Source organism: Chiloscyllium plagiosum, unplaced genomic scaffold (assembly GCF_037043375.1).
Source record: "Chiloscyllium plagiosum isolate Xiang-an unplaced genomic scaffold, Cpla_swu_hap1 HiC_scaffold_7, whole genome shotgun sequence".
In the NCBI taxonomy this organism is placed as follows: Eukaryota; Metazoa; Chordata; class Chondrichthyes; order Orectolobiformes; family Hemiscylliidae; genus Chiloscyllium; species Chiloscyllium plagiosum.
The window spans coordinates 34943652-34964476 of record NW_028270145.1 but is presented as its reverse complement, the minus strand read 5'-3'; the positions used below and the strand labels follow the sequence as shown (position 1 = coordinate 34964476).

General features: G+C 43.0%; 1 protein-coding gene across 4 annotated transcripts in view; it reads right to left on the bottom strand.

Moving 5' to 3' along the window:
• Positions 1 to 20825, bottom strand: part of LOC122551916 (receptor tyrosine-protein kinase erbB-4-like) — a 1076277-nt gene that overhangs the window by 285412 nt on the left and 770040 nt on the right. For all 4 annotated transcript variants that reach the window (XM_087988891.1, XM_087988893.1, XM_087988894.1 and 1 more), the window contains exons 13-14: positions 19488 to 19620; positions 5482 to 5575 (exon numbers count right to left, since the gene is read on the bottom strand). In XM_087988891.1, the coding sequence (XP_087845017.1) occupies positions 5482 to 5575; positions 19488 to 19620 (227 nt within the window). The remainder of the gene's footprint in view (positions 1 to 5481; positions 5576 to 19487; positions 19621 to 20825) is intronic.

The window sequence follows — 20825 nt, the reverse complement described above, 5'->3', positions numbered from 1 at the left end:
AGCCTGCCTTGAATGTGGGTTATTTGGCTGTTTGACATTACCGCTGCCTATAGCTTCTGTAAAATGCCATGAGATGTCTTGAGGTGGCTGATGTAGCTATATAAATGCAAAAATGTTGCTGCAATTAGCTTCAGTGGTCTGTGGCGGGTGCAGGGGGCGGAAATGAGTGACTGTACCCATTCCCGATCGTCATCAACCGTGCCCTCGATACAGAGGTGACTTTGATGAGCACTCAGTGAGAACAGAAAGGGGTACACATCATGATGCACGTTCCGTTACAAATCATTATCATCACCAAACTATAAACAAAAGTAATCAGCAATTCAGTGAACCACATGCCAGCAAGAGATAATGCCTTCTGAACTTAAGCAAACCGAAAGGTTTCGCCTTTTTTGAAACAAAAGAGAGAGCCACCATCAAAGTGACAACAGTCCCACTGAAAATTTAACTGATGCATTTTAGGGGGTAGCCTTATTTTATGAAAATTTCATGAAATGCTGGAATGTCATTGAGTGGACGTTACTGCTGGATCCAGGACAAGCTGGACATGGGGAAAAAAATGCACCATGAAGAACTCTAGGTGTGCCCCATCCCTTCCCATTCAATGAAGGGAAATTTTGCAGGGTTCATGTGTGTAGTCTCAGATTTATGGAGGTTCCTGGCAGCGTTGGACCTCAGAATCACTCCCAATCATTGGCCTACAGCACTCTTTATAGAGGAACCCCACCCCAGGCCTTGTATTGCAACACCAGTTCTATGGGAAGCATGAAGCAGTGTTTGGTGCATTCCTACTTAATGAGTATAACAGATAAACAACTATTTGCATTCACATAGCACCTTCTAATTTGGTCAAACATCCCAAGGTGCTTTACAGGATGGGAGTAAAAACACTTACTGCTGAAGGGTTTTGACACAAACAGTGTCTCACTCTTAGGAAACTCAAATAATACCTTTCAGCCGATTAAAACATTTGTGAATTGTGCTGACTGTGGGACATTGCAGTTTAATGAAGCATATCACTTGATATTCCTTTTTGACCAGTTACTATCTGAAATGTTAACCACAATAGCCTCTTCTCCAGTTGATGTGTTAATTCAAGACAATCTTCCCTCTCTGCTATCCCAGGGGCATATCAAACATTATTTACCCCGTCAGAATTACACGAGAACATCTTTATTATATCAGGAGCCAACTTTAATGATAATGTCAAGCATTTTATAATGAATGTGATCGCATTACGACAACGTTTACTGCAGGGCAAAAACATCATGACATTTTAGTCTTGGGAAGTGCTATTTTGACCTTGCTGGCTGAGAGAAATGGAATCAATAGCCAAGCAGAGGTTTCACCCCAGTGACATTGGCATTAAGCAGTTAAACCCTCGGGGGAAAGGTGATGAAGAAATGAACATGCTATAAATTGGGTAATTTTCTCCAGGATTGAAATCGTTGAAAATTTTCCACAGCTTCCACTCAAGCGGTGACAGAAAGTGAAGGCATGGAATCACAAAGTTGCAATCCCTGCGTAAATGACCCCAAGCCGGTGGGTAAAATGATCCTCTGCTTTGTGAGAGCAAACTACTCCTAATGTCTCTTTCAACGGAGCTTCGATTTTATTAGATGGGACGGCTGTGGTCAGACTACATTGAGAGGTCCAAAATGTCCTTCCTCACCTATCTCTTATTTCAAACTGAGAATTGCTCTCCTGATCAATTTTGGTTGCTCTGCACACCCTGAACCACGACTGCCCACAGAGTCCCCTTTGCGTCCTTCTTTGAAATTCATTACCTGCTATTTTGTTTTGTCCCACTGAAAATTAAGGGGAAGCTATTAACCCACAGCACAATTAATCTTGCAAAATTCTACTATTTTTAAATGACTTCTTCTTTTGTGCACTCTGTGTTCCTTCAATAGGCCAGCACTCCCAAACTATCACCAGAGGGACCAGGTAAAGTGAAGGACACCAATAAACATACACATAGCTAATGTGATTTACCCACATGTATGTGGGAGAGATCCAATCAAACATTAACAAGATTTAGATCTTGACTGTGTCCAATTAAAGCAAGGCCACCAGCTTATGAAGCATAAACCTGCCGTGCACGTTCAGTGGTGTGTCGGCCTCATTAATTTTTAGGGTGTATGGGTGAGATCACCAAGTTCTCTGCTGCTCAGGATCTGTGAAAATAGCAGTCTAGAAAATTACAACATGTAATATGCTAAAGGCAATGAAGGATACAATGCAAACCTCCATTAGTGCTGTACAGCATTGAAAAGAGATAAATAACAGCACTGTGTTCAGACATTTAATCGTGTGTTTTTTAAAGTTTAATATACTGGACTCAAAGGATAATCACTTTGCAATTTCTAATTGATTTGAACTTACCTTCCATTCTCAGTAATGGCATTCCATTGACCGATTCACATGTTCTGTGAATATTTGAATCTTCCAGGGCTGCACTTACTCAACTTATCCTTGTCTGACCCATTATCATTTATCAGAGAGCCTGTTTTACTTGCACTGATCATAGACAGTAGGAATTAGTTAATGGACAATTATCTGTGTGAGGCAGGATACTTGCTTGGTGACTAGCCCATTGCTCTCATGTTCAATACATCTTACTTCATTAAATCTATAGAACATAACATTTATGGCTAGCAGTATTCATATTAAAAGGCCTTCACTGCAAACACTTCCAATTGTACTGTGCAGCTAAATTGGCTCTGCTATAAAATATTGGTGGAAGTCACATGGCTGCTAAATGAAAATGATATGCTGTGGTGCTTATTAACATCAAGATCTTTGCAAGAATTTGAGATAATTCTTCAGTGAAATGACAAAATTCCATTTTCAGTGTGATCCATTCATCTCAGACCCTGTGATAGTTGTGAATGAATGTAAAGTGGAATACTCAATGCTCTGTAGATACCGTATGGTGCGAGATTTGTTCCCTTTGGGTCCCTGGAGAAACCAGGACTATGTTTGATTCTCAAAAGAGAAAGGAATCGTTTTTAGGTCACAGAAAGTTTTGGCTCTGAAGACAGTAAAGGGATACGGGATGCGATTGACCCCTTCCAAAAGCGTGGTGGTTTATGAGACAAGTCAGTAAAACAGCGTGGGCCAAGCCTATACTGGAGTCTGTCAAGGAAAGTCAAAAGGAGGTTGTAGGCTCAAGTTGATGAAAAGTCAATTTAGGACAGGTGTATCAAAGTATTTCTTCAACTAAAGATCAGTTAACATTTTGAATGTAGGAACAAATTACTGCTGGAAGGTGTACTGAAAACAACAAATGCAGGAGATCACAGTGCGTCAGACAGTATCCATGGAGAGTGAGCAAGCTAATGTTTTGAATCTAGATGACTCTTCACCAGAGCTGAAGTGTGGAGGGGGCAGCATTAATGCTATAGTTAGGGGATGGGTGGTTTGGCAGTGGTGGGGTTTAGAGCGCTGGTGGAGAGAAAGACGTTGATACTTCAGATTAAGTTATTGGAATGTCCGAGTGGCAGGACAATAGTGTATCTAACAGCCAAACTGGAAAGGATAGACAGTCCCATGACGGTTGGGGAAGGGGAGAGCGGATGTGGTAACAGAGAATGTAACAAATAAAACTAAAAGAAAGGGAAGGAATGGGAGTTGGTTCACAATTTGAAGGTGTTGAACTCAATATTAATTCCAGAAGGCTATAAACTGAGATGAAACTGAGATGTTGTTCCTCCAGTTTGCGCTGTGATTCCCTGCAGCACTGCAGCATGCCAAGGACAGATAAGTGGACGTGTGAGCAGGATGGTGTGCTAAAATGACCAGCTGTAGCAAGGTCGGGGTCATGCTTGCACGCAGACTGGAGGTGTTCTGCAAAGTGGTCACCCAGTCTGCATTCAGTTTCCCCAATGTACAGTAGACCACATGGAGTGCAGCGAATATAATACACAGGATGGAGGAGGTACAGGTGAAATGCTGCTTCACCTGGAAAGACCATTTAGGCCCTTGGATAGTGAGCAGGGAGGAGGTGAAGGAACCGGTGTTGAACCTTCTCCAGTTACATGGGAAAGTGCCATGGGGAAGGGGGGCGGGGGGGAGGGGGGGAGGAGGGCAGGGTGACGTTGGTGTTAATGGCATGGACTAGTGAATCTTGGAGGGAACGATCCCTGTGAAATGCAGATGTGGTAGTGAGAGGAAGTTGTGTTTGGTGGGGGCATTTTGCTGGAGTTGTGTGAAATGGTGAAGTCTGAGCCTTTGAACACAGAGGCTGTTGGGGTGAAAGGTGAGGACAAGGGAAACCCGATCACACTGTTACGCATGATGTAAAGGGATAAGGACAGAAGCTCGGCTGATAGGTCAGACCCAGTTAATACTGAGTTAAACATCTTCAAACTATGAACCAACTCCCACTTCTTCCTTATCTTTTAGATTTACTTGTTACACTTTCTGTCACCATGTCCTCTCTCCCCTCCCCCCACCCTGATGGGACTGTCTGTCCTTTCCATTCTGGCTGTTCGACACACCACTGTTCTGCCATTCTCGCATTCCAATCACTTAATCTGAACTATCAACCCACCCCCACTACATCTCCCTCCCCAAATATAGCATAAATGCTGCCTCCTCCACACTTCTCTTCAGTTCTGATGAAGAGTCATCTCGACACGAAATGTTAGCTTGCTGTTTGACCATGGATGCAGTGTGACCTGTTTTCAGTAAAGTTTTGAATGGTTCATCTGGTAGCATAGTGAAGGGGACATCCGAGGGTGTTACAACTCAGAGCAAACCATTAAGGCAGGAATCTCGTCAGCTTTCAGGGATAGCTTAAATAGGAGAAAGTGAGGACTGCAAATGCTGGAGATCAGAGTCGAAACGTGCGGTGCTGGAAAAGCACAGCCGGTCAGGCAGCAACAAAGGAGCAGGAAAGTCAACATTTCGAGCATAAGGTCTTCATCTGGAAGGAGCTTCCTGATGAAGAGCTTATGCTTGAAACATCAACTCTCCTGATCCTCGGATGCTGCCTGACCAGCACCACACTTTTTGACTCTGAATTGCTTATATAGCTGGTGGAAGGAAAAGGAGTGAAAGGACTAGGGGAATGGATGAACATTTAGGAAGATGACTTCTACTCATGGAAGCAGAACATCTATCCTGAACTGTTGGGCTGTTTTACATAACGTTTACGTAAGTCCACATCTACTCCTGTCCTATTTCAATTGCATTTATCCAATTAGGCTCTTCAGTGGGTAGTTGTCCACAATTAAGACCCACCACAGAGCTACATTGTTTGGAAAATAACCATAGCAACCACAGCAATACAGTTCAAGTAAGTCAAAGGAATTGTTGAGACGTTGTGGCAAAATGTAGACTGAGAGCATTTACAATCATGGACACTGTCCACAAAGTGAGGAAAGGGAACCCCTTACATTTTGCATTAATCCATTATATTTAAATAGATAACCACCCACAGTTGGAGGTCATTGGGATGTGAAAGTGACTCCTTACCGTTCCATGACATGTTAACACATCTTCATCCATTTTCTCACACTGCTCATCGCATTCCATGCAGACAGTGCCATTTGCGAATTCTCGAAAATCCCTGAATAAAATTTAAGCTCCTTGTTATAAGGTGAACTTTCGAAGGTTTTGCATGTCACATTTTTCTTCTAACAGCCTTTATGGTTTTTACGTTAAAACAGAAGCTGGATGGCCTTCAACCAGGAGCAACTTTTGCAACCAAAGAATTGAAATGCGAAAAATGTGCGTGAATATTAACATCAGATTAACAGAATCACAGCAGAGTTTCAAACAGGCGAACGGCTTTTCAACATCACTTGGTGAAAATATACAATTTTCGATTTGGAAATACCTCACAGAAAAGCAGCTTAAGGAGGCGTTTACTAGCGGGTTGTCAGAGATGATGAACTGCATTGGCAATGTGACACTAGACAACTGGGGTTGTATCCTTTAGAGCAGCGAGATATTTATGGAGAAACTCACTAAAAGTGGTTTAAAATCACGTGAGACTTGAACAGAGTGAATAAGGGAAAAAAATGGTTCCGGTGCCAGGAGCATCGGTGGCCAGAGGGCACAGGTTTACAGTCAAATACAAAATACTGTGGACACTGGAAATCTGAAAGAAGAACAAAAAAAGCTGGAGAAGCTCAGCAGGTCAGGCAGTACCTAAAGAGAGAATCCAAGCTAATATTTCAGGTCAATGATATTTGATTTCTCTCTCCAGATGTTGCTCACCTACAGATTTAAAAGCAGTAGCAAAAGAGCTATGGGAGAGTCGAGGACTATTTTGGGCAGCACAGTGACTCAGTGGTTAGCACTGCTACTTCACAGCACCATGGACCTGGACTCAATTCCATCCTCAAGTGACTGTCTGTGTAGAGTTTGCACATTCTTCCTGTAAGTTTCCTCCGGGTGCTCCGGTTTCTTCCCACAGTCCAAAGATGTGCAGGTTAGGTGGATTGGCCACGCTAAATTGCCCAGTGTCCAGCGATGTGCAGGCAAGTTGCGGTTACCACTGAAAATGGAGGGTTACAGGGATGGGGTGGGGTCTGGATGGGTTGCTCCTCAGAGGGTCGGTGTGGATTCGATGGGCCGAATGGCTTCTACACTGTGGGGATTCCACAATTCATTTTCTTAACATGGTGAGCTGTTATGATATGGAATGCACTAAGGTGGCGGAAGCATATTCAATAGGGAACTGGATAAATACTCAGAAAGGAAACGTTGCAGCACTGTGGGGAACGACCACATCAATCAAAGTTATTGAAGAGTCCTCTCAAAAAGCCAGCACAGCCACAATGGGCCGAATGGTTTCCATTTGTGCTTTATGACTCTTTTAGAGCCTGGTCATAAATAGCCCACAACACATCGCAGAGATGTGGATAAAACATATCACAACCAGGGGCATGAGGACTGGGAGCTAGTGCTGAAGGTTTAGGTGACAAGATGGCACTTGTAAAAGTGTGTGGAGAAGAGGAAGAGAAAAGTAAAGGTAAAAGGGGTTCACCATTTTGGGAAACTGTGTCTTTTTTACCTTTTGAAATAAAAACCTATGAGTTCTGCTTTTCATCTAGCAAGATTGAGCACACGGAAAAAGTTTCAAGGAATTCAGTTTCAAAACACAAAGAGAAAATTCATTGTCTTCTTAATGCTAACAAGTCACGGTTTAGAAACATAACTATTCATTAGTTGTGCTGTGTTCCCTCGGGTCCCAATTCAAGTCCTACATAATGTACTCAAGTCACTTATGAGAGAACAGCAGTCAAGGGAGCTCACATTGTCTTCACCTTGGTTTGCATTTTTGACACAATAATATTTCTCTGGAGGAGCGGTAATTTCAATGATTAAACATCATATTGAATCAAAAATTGATAAGCAAAATAGCACTGTGAGATCTCCAAAGAGGAAATGGTATAGGTACAGGGAGCACACATTCCAAATTATGAATGAGGAAGGCAAATGGTATGCTGGCCTTTATCTCAAGATGATTTAAGTACAGGACTAAAGATTCCTTGCTTCAATTGTATAGCATGTTGGTGAGGCCACACACAGAGGTTTGTGTAGAGTTTAGTCCTCTATCTAAGGAAGGACATAATTGCCTCACAGAGATCCAGCAGGCTAAATCCTCACATGGCAGCATTGTTTTCTGAGGGAAGATTGAGGGGATGTGGCCTGCGATCTCTGGAGCCTAGACGAAGAAGAGATAATCCCATTGAAATGTACAAAATTCTTAAAGAACTGGATTGGGCAGGTGCAGAAATGATAATTTCCATTGTTGAAGGACCTAAAACGAGGAGACACAGACTCAGAATTCGGGGCAAGCTCTTTCGGACTGCAATAAGGAGAAATTTCTTCACACAGGGAGTAGTAATGATTCGCTACCAGAGAGGGCTGCAGACGCTCAGTTATTGAGTGCATTCAAGACAGAGATTGATAGTTTTCCAAATACTAAGGACGTGTGGGTATTGCACTGAAGTCAATGATCATCCATGACTTCATCCATGATCATCCATTGCCTACCCCTGCTCCTGTTTCCTATGTTCCATAATGGGAAAAAAGAGGGGCGTCTAAAGCTCAAGCTCCTTGGATGAATAAAATTAAGGAGGCATTGCTTCTTTCACATAATGAAAGCTGGCCTTACTGAACTGTTTAGGGTTATAACGAGGCAGGAAGAAAACGCTAGGGCTGGGAAAGGAGAAAGAGAGTGAAGAACAAAGTTGATGACAGCAACTACATAAGTACGCAGAAGATTTAAAAATGGGAATAAGAAGGACAAACGGAGTGTACAGATTAGCCGTTAACATCAAAGGGAACACAAAGCTGCTTTAAAGTCTGTAGATAATAAAACATGAGTGGCTCGGGCCCAGAATGCACCAGAGAGGAGATATTCTCAAAGAGACAAAGGTCAGGGCTGAGGTCCTAAATGAATACTTTGATGAAGAGGCTACTGTCACAGTAGCAATGAGGGGCTAGTGAAGTTAATCAGTTAAAAATAAATATAGTAAAGGTTATTAAAAGGTTAGCTGATCTCAAAGTAGGAACGCCACCCTGTCTCAAGGAGTTACATCCTAGATTGTGGAGAGTAGCAGGAGCTCTGACCACAATCCTTCCACATCCTTGCAATATTGGGGTAGTGCCTGAGGACTGGAGGATTGCAGATGGTTTTACAAGGGGAAGGGAATAAACCCAGCAATGACAATCTCAGTCTCCCCAATGCTGGAGGTGGAAAACTTCCTTTAGAGACAATTAACCTTAACAATTTTAATTCACATTTGGAAAGATATGGGCTAGTAAATGGAAATTAAGTTTATTAATGTGACTGAGGTCTCTGAAATAACAGGGAGGGTTATTAAGTGTACTAAGTATGCATGGACCTCCAAAGCATAAAACATCAAAAGAACTGCAGATGCTGGAAATCAGAAACCATAACAGAAATTGCCAGGAAAACTCAGTAGGTCTGGCCACATCTCTGCAGAGAAAGCAGAGTTAACATTTCAAGTCCAGTGACCCTTCTGCAGAACAGTTCCATTGAACTCGAGGTGAAAGAACTCCAGACCTGCTGAGCTTTTCCAGCAATTTCTGTTTTGGTCTCTGACTTCCAAGACATGTTTGATCCAGTTTCACATGACAGCTTTCTTACGTATGGGTATAAAGAAGTTTTAGTCACTTAATCACAGGTCAGAAAGCAGAGAGTAGCAGAGATGGATAATTACTATCAGATTGGAAGAGAGTATACAATGGTGTTCCCCAGGGGATCACTGTTCTTTCTGATGTACAATAATGACCTGTTCTTCAATATGCAAGGCAGAGAACTCATGTCTGTAGATAACATGGAAATGGCCAATGTACTGTCTGATGAAGGTAATATCGGAAGACGTGCACACTGGTGAAATGGGCAACTGCATGGAGAATAAAAATTAGCACGCAGGACTGTGAAATTATGTGAAGTCATAATTTATTTCAAGTAATACAAAAAAAAACTAATCAGCTCAATTTTTAAGGGGGTGAAGCAACAGAAAGGCGGGGACATCTATCCATAAATGTTTGGATGTGCTAGCACAAACAGGGGAGCCTGTCAGGAAATCAAGTTAAATTCCTGGCTTTATGAACTGAAGGATAGGGCACAAGAGCAAGGAGACTTGACTTCACAGAGCTTCGGCTGTAGTTTATACTCCAGGGTGAGCAACAATGTTAAGGAATGACATCAAGACCTTGAAGGAAGTCCGAGAGCAGAATTCTGAGAATGATGTCAGAGGTGAGGAATGAAAAATACCTGAAGAGACCAGAGAACCCCGACTTACTGTCTTTACGACAGAGAATGTTAAGATGAGATTGGGCAAACCTGTTGCAAAACGTGAATGGATTTGATGGAGTAAGGCTGAAAACGAAATTTCTTCCAGTGACGGAGAGATGGGTAATGACAAAAGACAGATTTAAGGTGCTTGGTTAGGGAAAAAGAAAAGACATGAGGAAAATAAGTTATTTAGTGATTGCTGGGATCTATAATTCACTGCCTGACAGGGGTCATGAAAGCTGATTTAAATTTCCATGGAGAAAACTGGATAAATATTTACATAAGTAAATAGGGAGAATGCATAGGGCTATGAGGAGAAACAACAGAAGTAGGAATGACTGTTAGAGAAATAGCAGACTAAGTGGCCCTCTCCTGTATTGTATCATTTCTTGATTTAAACTACTTTCACATTCTGGTGAGAAGCAAAGAAATCTAAAGATGTGATTCTCTAAGGATGGGAAGAAGCAACTAGCATAGATTGACCACTAATACCCTTATTTCCAATGAAGAGCTTTGGCCCAAAACGTCAAATTTCCTGCTCCTTGGGATGCTGCCTGACTGGCTGTGCTTTTCCAGCACCACACTCTCGACACTGATATCCTCTGCCAGCTGCATACGCAGCAATGAGATTCCAGTCGCTGCTCCCTCTCTGAATGGACCCTGAGACCAACAAATCCGTCTCAGTGACATGACTTAGAACTTTCGCCTCAGGGAAGGAAATCTGCCGTCCTTACCAACACATGGCTCCAGAGCTACAACAGTGTGGACTCTAAACTTCCCATGAAATGGCCCAGCAAACCTTCTCGATGAAAGGTAAGTATATATTTAAAAACCTGGAATGCTTTGGCCACTTCTGGGCATGCCCCTTGCGCTCTTCCATGAGCGAGCAGCACTGTCATGGCTGCCGCCTGCCCATGCCACCCACATTCAAAATATAGCTCTCCTTCCTGGCAACCTTTAATAAACCAAAGCAGCCAGGTGTTCACATTTGATGGTGTGGCTGGGTATTGGGACCCGGCATTTACTCCAATCTCAAGTTCCTCCAGAATCAAGTCCCATATGCTGCTGGGACTGTTTGGGGTCATCCTTATATCAATTGCTGATTAGATGCCCTACAGTGTGGAAACAGGCCCTTCGGCTCAACAAGTCCACACCGACCCTCTGAAGAGCAGCCCACCCAGGCCCATTCCCTCACCTTATATTTACCCCTGACTAATGCACCCAACACTATGGGCAATTTAGCATGGCCAGTTCATCTGGCCTGCACATCTTTAGATCACAGGAGGAAACCAGAGCACCCGGAGGGAACCCTCACAGACACGGGGAGAATGTGCAAACTCCACACAGACAGTCCCCCGAGGCAGGGATCAAACTGGGGTCCCTGGTGCTGTGAGGCAGCAGTGCTAACCACTGAGCCACCGTGCCGCCCACTAATGGGTCATTTTCTTAGATCATCAAGGCGCACTTTAACTTGCGAGCTGATACCTTCAGCATTGCCTTTCAATGCCACTTTCAAATAGATGAATGATCTGTAGTGACCAATAATAAAAGGAGTCTTTCTCCATTCATTTCTGACACAGGGACACCACTTGGTTTCAGAGTGCTGACTGACCCCTTCCCAAAAATATTGAGCAAGTAATAAAGTGATTCAGATCAACAGAATTTCATGGGGGCTTGTATTTTAATGAATAGATAATTGGATAAACAGCTGGAAAAGCATAGTCAGATGTCAGGAGATAACGTCACTAGTTCCCAATGTGTCCAAAAGCATTTTTGAAACAAATTAAATTGCAGAGTTTATAAGCACTGTCAAATGATATTTAATAAGAAAGTATTACAATGTAAGTGAGCTGCTTTAATTAAAGACAGTGTACCAGTGTTTGAAATCACAGCTGTTTTCCATGACAAATAATAATAGTTATATTTTTACACCTACCAAGGGAAATGCATACAGTACTTCTAAATTCATCTCTCTCAAACTAATTCCACCATTTTCCTCACACAATTAGTGGTTCTTAATTGTAAACAATCTATCTAGACTTTAACTAGAATCAAAGAGTTGACATTTTTATCAAAGCCTCATTTAGGCAAAACAGAAAAAAAAAAGTGAAACAATTACCTTGCTGCAAACTTTGATTGAGAGTAGGATAATAACACGAAAATTCAAAATCACCAATTGCTGCTGAAATGAGAGAGCTGGATTAAGGGGCCAAGGTCCATGATGTCAGAGCAAGTGAAGGAGTAGGCTGAAGAGATTGGTTAGAGGACCTTTATACAGAGCCATATCTCCTCTCATCTTCAAGATGCAGGTGAGACGTTCAGTGCGGGGCTGGGAACCGGACTGTAGGTTGAATCCATACCTGAGCTGTGTGGCTCTTGTGAATTTGATTTCAAACATAAATGGCCTAATCGTCCAGGAATGTCAGCTCAAGCACCAAATAAGGGACTCTGGATGCCTTTTGGAGGAGGAGGCTGCCTGCCTGGCACCAGCTGCAATGATAGGCAGCAGGCAAATGGTGGGGTGGGGGGCTGTGGGGAATGCTTCTGAAGCCTTACCAATTAGAGTTGGCAAGGCCACAGAGGTGGCACGAGGTGGTGGGCTTATGCCGGAAACGTCAATTCTCCTGCTCCTCGGATGCTGCCTGACCTGCCGTGCTTTTCCAGCATCACACTCTCGAATGGAACAAGGTGAAGAGTGTCAGAGAAACTGGGCGAGGACCCAGCTCCAGTGCTGACGATAGTTAGTCATGACAAATATGACAGCCACGCACATCCAGCGACAGTTTGAGTTCACCGAAAGAAATTTCAAAATCGCAGGCGGGATTGAGAGGCACCTTAGCAAGTGCCTCAGGGAGTTTAAGATGGAGTAAGCTGGTGGCGGTCATGTTTCCTGCTTCTCCAATATATGAGTGGTGAATTCAAGTTCCACAATTGTAATGGGGCAGCACGGTGGCTCAGTGGTTAGCACTGCTGCCTCACAACATCAGGGTCCCAGGTTCGATTCCAGCCTCGGGCAAACAGTCTGTGTGGAGTTTGCACATTCTCCCCGTGTCTGTGTGGGTTTCCTCCCACAGTCCAAAAATGTGCAGGGCAGGTGAATTGGCTATGTTAAATTGCCCGTAGGGATAGGTGCTTTAGTCAGAGGGAAGTGGGTCTGGGTGGGTTACTCTTCGGAGCGTTGGTGTGGACTGGTTGGGCCAAAGGGCCTGTTTCTACACTGTAGGGAATCTAATCTAATGTAATCTAGACAGGGAGGGGTTAAAAGGGGATTAAACAATTACACCAAGCCACTTAAGATCCAAAAGTAGTGTGGGACCTCTGCATATAATGTACAAATGTCTTTACATCTTATCTTCCAAGCTGCACAAAGGTCACATTTCCCAGTCACCAAGTGTTTCAAGTCATGTGTGTTCAATGACTGCCACAAACTTCTCACAAAGGCACTGACAGCAGCGATACATGTCACACGACAGTGGCAAGCCAGCTAGTACACCAAGTACAATTGCGTTTCTCCAAACATCCTCTTTTCGTAAAAAAAGTAACATGCACTATCATTTGCAGTTCCAACTTAAGCCAGTTACCCGATATACATGGTCAGAAGGAAAATAATCAATTATCAGTTTCCATAGTATTAATTCTAGCCAGTTCCACTTCTGTCAGTCTCTGCACATCCAGTATTTAAATAGCGCAGATTTTGGGTCGATGACTTCCAGAGCACATCAAACTGTTTCTCCTTGTTAAATGTGGAAGTTATCACGCTCTGTCTGAGCATCCTGAGTGTTTGTAATGAGGTCAACCAGGCAGACATCAGAGTATGAGTTCCCTGATTAGGGCGATTAATCTGGTCCAATAATGGAGTTCTGACTGACAGAAAACAACAGGAATATCAGAAGTTCTGTTCACTCTCAGAGCTGGCTCTGAGGGAACTGGATCAGTGTAAATAAAGAGTGACCTGATGATGGGATAATGGCCTCTGTGGAGTTATTTCACTCAGTTTTCTTCATACAATGCCCTGCGCCCAACAGTATTTCATCAATGTACATCTGTTTCCCATCTCGTATGTCACGTCCAGATGCTATCTCGACGTGCAGTAGGGCTCTTGGCAGACACATGGAAGCTGATAGAAGCAGTTTGAGAAAAGATGTTGTGAACTGAATCCACTGTCACTCTGTCTCTCCCAAACAGGTATCAACTAAACTGTTCACAAGACGGGACAATCACCAGGCACTTGGACTGCAGATGCTGGAAGCCATTGTTAAGAGTTGTGAAGCTAGAAAAGCACAACAGGTCAGACAGCATCTGAACAGCAGGAAAGTCAATGTTTCGGCCCGATACATTGACTTTTCTGCTGTTCAGATGCTGTCTGGCCTCTCGTTTTTGAGGATGTAACTCTGAAAATGGACAAGGGAGATCCAGTGTACCTGGACTTTCAGAAAGCCTTTGATAAAGTCCCACGTAGGAGGTTAGTTGGCTGACAGGAAACAAAGAATAGTGATAAACGGCTCATTTTCGGAATGACAGGCAGTGACCAGTGGGGTACCGCAGGGATCAGTGCTGGGACCGCAGCTTTTTACAATATATATCAATGATATAGAAGATGTTATTAATAGTAACATTAGCAAATTTGCTGATGATACAAAGCTGAGTGGCAGGGTGAAATGTGAGGAGGATGTTAGGAGATTACAGGGTGACCTGGACAGGTTAGGTGAGTGGACAGATGCATGGCAGATGCAGTTTAATGTGGATAAATGTATGGTTATCCACTTTGGTGGCAAGAACAGGAAGACAGATTACTACCTCAATGGAGTCAAGTTAGGTAAAGGGGCAGTACAAAGAGATCTGGGTGTTCTTGTACACCAGTCAATGAAGGCAAGTATGCAGGTACAGCAGGTAGTGAAGAAAGCTAATAGCATGCTGGCCTTCAAAATAAGAGGGATTTAGTATAGAAGCAAAGAGGTTCTTCTGCAGCTATACAGGGCCGTGGTGAGACTGCACCTGGAATATTGTGCGCAGTTCTGGTCTCCAAATTTGAGGAATGACATTCTGGCTATTGAGGGAGTGTAGCATAGGTTCACGAGGTCAATTCCTGGAATGGTGGGACTATCTTATGTTGAAAGATTGGAGTGACTGGGCTTGTATACCCTTGAGTTTAGAAGACTGAGAGGGGATCTGATTGAGACGTATAAGATTATTAAAGGATTGGACACTCTGGAGGCAGGAAACATGTTTCCGCTGATGGGTGAGTGCCAAACCAGAGGACACAGCTTAAAAATACGGGGTAGACCATTTAGGACAGAGATGAGGAGAAACTTCTTCACCCAGAGAGTGGTGGCTGTGTGGAATGCTCTGCCCCAGAGGGCAGTGGAGGCCCAGTCTCTGGATTCGTTTAAGAAAGAGTTGGATAGAGCCCTAAAGGATAGTGGAATCAAGGGTTATGGAGATAAGGCAGGAAGAGGTTACTGATTAAGGATGATCAGCCATGATCATAATGAATGGTGGTGCAGACTCGAAGGGCAGAATGGCCTACTCCTGCACCTTTTGTCTATTGTCTATCGTGCTTTTCCAGCTTCACATCTATAGACAATCACCAGGCAGCCTTTCTTAATCTGAGTGTAATGTTGTTTAGTTTGCATTCATACCCTGGATGCAAATGTAATGAGTTGTTCTTGCTGGCATTACAGTGCAAAGTAACTTTTTCATTGATATTGTCGTACCATTGCAGCGGCATCATTGATTGCTTGACTTCAGGTCAAAAATGAAAGTTTGTTGTGTTCTGGGCCCCAACACATCCTAGCAGTGAGCTTTCATTGCATTCTGGTGACAAATTAGGGAAGAAATTTACCAAATAGTTCAGGAATCCACAAAATCATTGGACTGCTTTCTCATTTGCTAATCACTGTTATGGCTCTCACCTTGTCAGGTCCCAGATGAAGTCCTTCTGAGGTCATTGCATGCCCAATGTACTTGACTTCAGGGATTTTCAATTTTTATTTGCACATCTTTCCAGGTCTCTCTGGCAGTCGCACGGATCATGGTCCACACAACGGTTTCTTCCATTGGTGCCTCTCCAAATCTATGGACTAGCAGATCATCCAATATCACTGTCACTCCAGGAAGGTCACTGACTAGCTCATTCTGGGTGCGTTGATACCTCTTCTTGAGCTGTGGAAATGCTAAACGGCAAACACAACCAGCTGCAACTTCCAAATAGCATCTAGAATGTAGTGATAAAATTACCTTGAAAATAACTTAATTTGCCAGCAACCATCCTTCACATCAGTTTCTAATAAAATCCTTTGCCTTGGAAAGTTGAGACAACATTTCCTTCCATAGTGCAGTGAGATCTCTTCAAAGTTTTATAGTGACCCTCTGGATCCATGAATACCCTCAGCTTTCCAGATATCTTCATTGCTGTCTTCCTGATAATCCAGTCTGGAAGTGTTGTCATTTTTTGATTCATCTCTTCCACATCCTTTCTCTTGTCTCTGAGGCTGGACTTGAGGGCAGCTGAAACTCTCCTCGCCAGATGCTGGGTCGCTCTCTCACTCTCATCAATTTTGATGATATCCACCAGGACAACACCCGTGACCTGGAAAAAAAATCTTCATAATATTTTAGGATTTCATCATCACTGGATCGTCTTGTAGCCTGCAAAGAACTTCAGATCTTCATGGTCATGTTTCGAGTTATTAGTTCACGTCTTAGACTTGCTTCAGCCAAAGTAGGCTGGACTTTGCTTAATACTTATTATCAGGAACTCCACATCTTCATTCTACCCAATGCATTGGGCTCTCAGCTTCAGTTGTCCACTTGGCATGAGGAATAATCTACCACATAGCCTCGACCTGAGCTTTCACGTCTTCTTTCTTGAATCATCACCTTGAGAGATTTTGTGAAGCTCAACAATATGACATGAGGCTCCGGTGTCTATCTGACACTTTGCTTTGACATGTGATTCCTAGCAATCACAAACTATTTGTCATCCCTGGTTTGGACGACGCCATCGTGTTTGTATGGTTTTAAGTGAGTTCTCAGAATCATTGACTGACATCTTAAGAAAAAATTATTTTTGCATCTTACTAGGTAAACACGAGTTTGCAAAGTGAGTTCACTTCTTGCAGTTGGATCCCTACTTTCTTCAAGCTCCTTTTCTGTTGTGTGTGATGTCTCCCGGGTTATCTACATTCAGACTCTGCCTTGATCATTCCGTTGGCTTGCCTGCAAATGTTCCTTCCTTTTCCCAATCCGTTGTTCTCATTCAGCCTGGAATGTATCTTCACATAATGTAAAACCTTTTCTGTTTGCCGTTAATGCACCCAAACTAACTCACGTGTTCTGCACATGTCAATATCTTCCTCAGGAGTTTCTCCTCTCTCAACTGGTCTGCTCTCACAACAGGATCTCTTATGCCGAAGCCAATCCTATCTCTGACAAGATCACCCTTCAGTTATCCAAACTTATTGGATTTAGCTAGATGTACCAGTGTGGTTACTTATTGATCAATTGCCTTCCATTCCCGCCAAGCCCTGACATTGAAGAAATGTCATTCATAAGTAGCAACAATGTGGGTTCAAAGCATGTTTTCAAAGATTTCAACATCTCTCTTGTCTAGCTTTTTTGCTCTTCAGTGAGACGCAGACTCCTTTCTGCAGCACTGAGAGCAGGGATGCTATTTTTATTTGTCCAAGATTTAAAAGTTAATTCTATAGCTCTTTCATATTTCAGCCCACAGACAGTGGAAAAACTTTCAATTTTCTCAGCTCTTCTTTAGTTTCCTCTCGTGTCTCCTTTCATTTCCACATCAGCAGGAAGTGGAAAATGCAAAGCCATTTTCACTCATCCAGTCATTCAAAACTGGTGTCTGCTATTATTTTAACCCTTGCCTTGCTGTTTCTTCCAATGGCACTCCCAGAGCTCAAATAACCCACATGTTTTTCCATTGTACGATTCCATATGTCAAGTGCTGACTGCATATAAAGGTACTTACATCCGCAAAAGAGAATGCAGGACTATGGCAAGCCAGCCAATTATGACTACCTTTCTTCAACTCCAAGCACTATCATTTTCCAAGGACTACTGTCTACCAGAATCACAGAATTGTTAGGGTGCAGAAAAAGGCCATTTGCCCTATCGTGCCTGACCTGGCTCTATCCCCTAGTGCCTAATCTTTTCCCCTAATCCCTGCACAATATTCTTATCCAAATAATCATCCAAAGCCTCTTGAATGCGTTAACGAACCTGCCTCACCACATTTCTCGGCTCTGTGTTCCATACCCTAATCACTGAAAAAGTTTGTCTCATATCATTCTTGCTTCTTTACAACATCATTTTAAATTTACGTCCTTTCGTTCCTTTAATGAGTGGGAATAGCTTTTCCTTATCTCCTCTATCCAGCCCACTCACGATTTTGAAAACCTGTCTCAAATCTCTGCTCAACCTTCTTCTCTCCAAGGAGAACAGTCCCAGCTTCTTCAATCTAAATGAAGTTCCTCATTCCTGGAACTATTCCTGTAAATTACTCCCACACTCTTTCCAGTGCATTCACATCTTCACTACAATGTGGCACTCACAACTGTTCATAATACTCTAGATGAAGTCTCACAAAATGGTCTGCTTCTCCCAGCCAGGAATGATGTTGCTATCTTACAATAACTGTCATCGGCTGTCGTGTATGGAACACATCCTTTGCCTGGTATTATCAGCATCTTTTATGAATACAAAATGTCGAGTGTGCAACTACCTCAGGACACTGAAAATTACTGCGGGACACATCAGTGCCTGTGAGCTCTAGTCTTATTAAAAATTCCAACAAGGCACCTGCACTATATCACGATCTTTGCAAATACGTCTGTTCTGCAGCTGCTGAAATCCACATTAATGTCTCTGTTGCATCCGGACATGAATGTACTAACTCACTCCCAGGCAGCTTCCCCCCCACAGTCTGAAATCTTGAGATCATCCAAAACTCTGCTGTCTGTATCCTAAACCTAACCAAAAAGGTGTTAATCCTTATCAATTTGTGTAAATCTTCTTTTCCATCTTGCAAAAATCAATCAGCTCATTTCTTTTTGTTTCTGAAGTCAACAAACCCTGTCTTAGAAGGTTTACTCAGAATTTATATTCTTGATAACCAGGGTCACATCTGGTGCACCTTACATGTGTGAAGTGTTCTGATGCTTGAATTCTAACTTGCTCCAATTCTCCTGCCCTGTTCTTGCTGCCCTACATTGGTTCCCAGTTAAACAACATCTCAGGCTCACAATTCTCATTATTTCTCTATCTGTGAATCTCCTCAAGCCCTACCATACTGTGAGATCTCTGTACCCTCTAATTCTGGATTCCCAAGAAGTCCTGAGTTTAACTGTTCCACCATTGGTGATTTTGTCTTTCACGGTTTAAATTGAAAGCTATGGAATCCCTTCCTTCAACCATCAATTGCATTCCCCCTTTCAGACACTAATTAAAAACTACCTTGTTGAAACAAGGCTTTGGTCATTTGACCTTATGTGGCACGGTATCAGTAGTTTGTTTTGTAAAGGTCCTGTGAAGTGTCTCAGGGTATTTTATTTCAACTATTTGTATCCGAGTTCTTCAAGCAAATACAAATCCTTTCTTTCTACCTTTTCAGTTACACGGCTCGATCGATGAACTGAATGACTGAATGAGGAAAATTTTGTGTGAGTTTGTTTTTCAGACTTACCCCTCATACAGGTTGCAAGATTCAATGCAAGTTCTGCCCCTACGGAAGAATCTGCAAGACAGGCACTGGTTTGGGCCTGGACCCCAGCACCCATCATCAGAGCACAGAGGGTCACACATCATCCTGTCGGAGGCTGTGAAAGCAACAAAAATCTCGCTCAATAAATCTGCCTAGTTACACAGGTCATGACAGTCAACTACTTAATCACCAGTAAGCAAAGGATTAGGTCTTTTTCTAATCATCCGTTCAGAGATTTTATTATACCCCGCTGGAGCATGTGGGATTTGCACCCGTGTCTCCTGGTCCAGAGATAGGATACTAGCACTGCATCACAAGAAGATATGGCCTGCCTAGGGTCTCTTCTATGAAAGAAAGCCATGCTGTGCCTCCCACCATACATCAATGCTAAGGATCCTCTCCACCTTGATATGCAGAAGATGCGGACTTTAAGAGTTGCCAACTGTGATTGAATGTATTTCTCTGGAGGTTTCATCGCACGGCCAGTTTCCAGCCATTATTCATTTAGTGCATCCATTCTCATGACCCACTGCCACAGAAACACTTGGGCAGCACCAATACATGCAAAGATGGAATGACTGTAGCCCATGGTTTGTGCTGTTAGCTTTGGAAAGGAGGAAGCTTTGAGAGGGCTTAAGAAATGATTTGAAAAGAAGGGATGGGCAATTCTGGAGAGAATGTGTAGGAGGAACCAAAACTGAGGACCATAAATACAAAATAAGTGCTGGAGAAACTCACCAGCTCTGGCAGCACTTGGGCGGAGAGAAAAGAAGTTAATGTTTCAGGTCCAATGTGACTCTGAATTCTTATTTCAGATTTCCCGAATCTGCAGTGTTTTGCTTTGATAACAGTTACAAATATTAGATTGGCACTTATAACGTCAATGGTTTAAAAGAAGAACACCTTTATATTGAAACGCAAAACACTTTACATGTTTTCTGTAGGAAGTTAGTTGATGTGAAAAAAGGGTATAGAATGATATACTGAGATGAGGAAGATAAAACTGGGTGGCTCAGTAGTTTGCACTGCTACCTCACAGTGCCAGGGACCTGGGTTTGAATCTAGCCTCAGACGACTGTCTGTGTGGTGTTTGCACATTCTCCCCATGTCTGCGTGGGTTTCCTTCGGATACTCCGGTTTCCTCCCACAGTCCAAAGACGTACAGGTCAGGTGAATTGGCCATGCTAAATTGCCCATAGAGTTAGGTGCATTAGTCAGAGGGAAATGGGTCTGGATGGGTTAATCTTCAGAGGGTCGGTGTGGACTTGTTGGCCAAACGGCCTGTTTCCACACTGTAGGGAATCTAATCGAATCAAAACA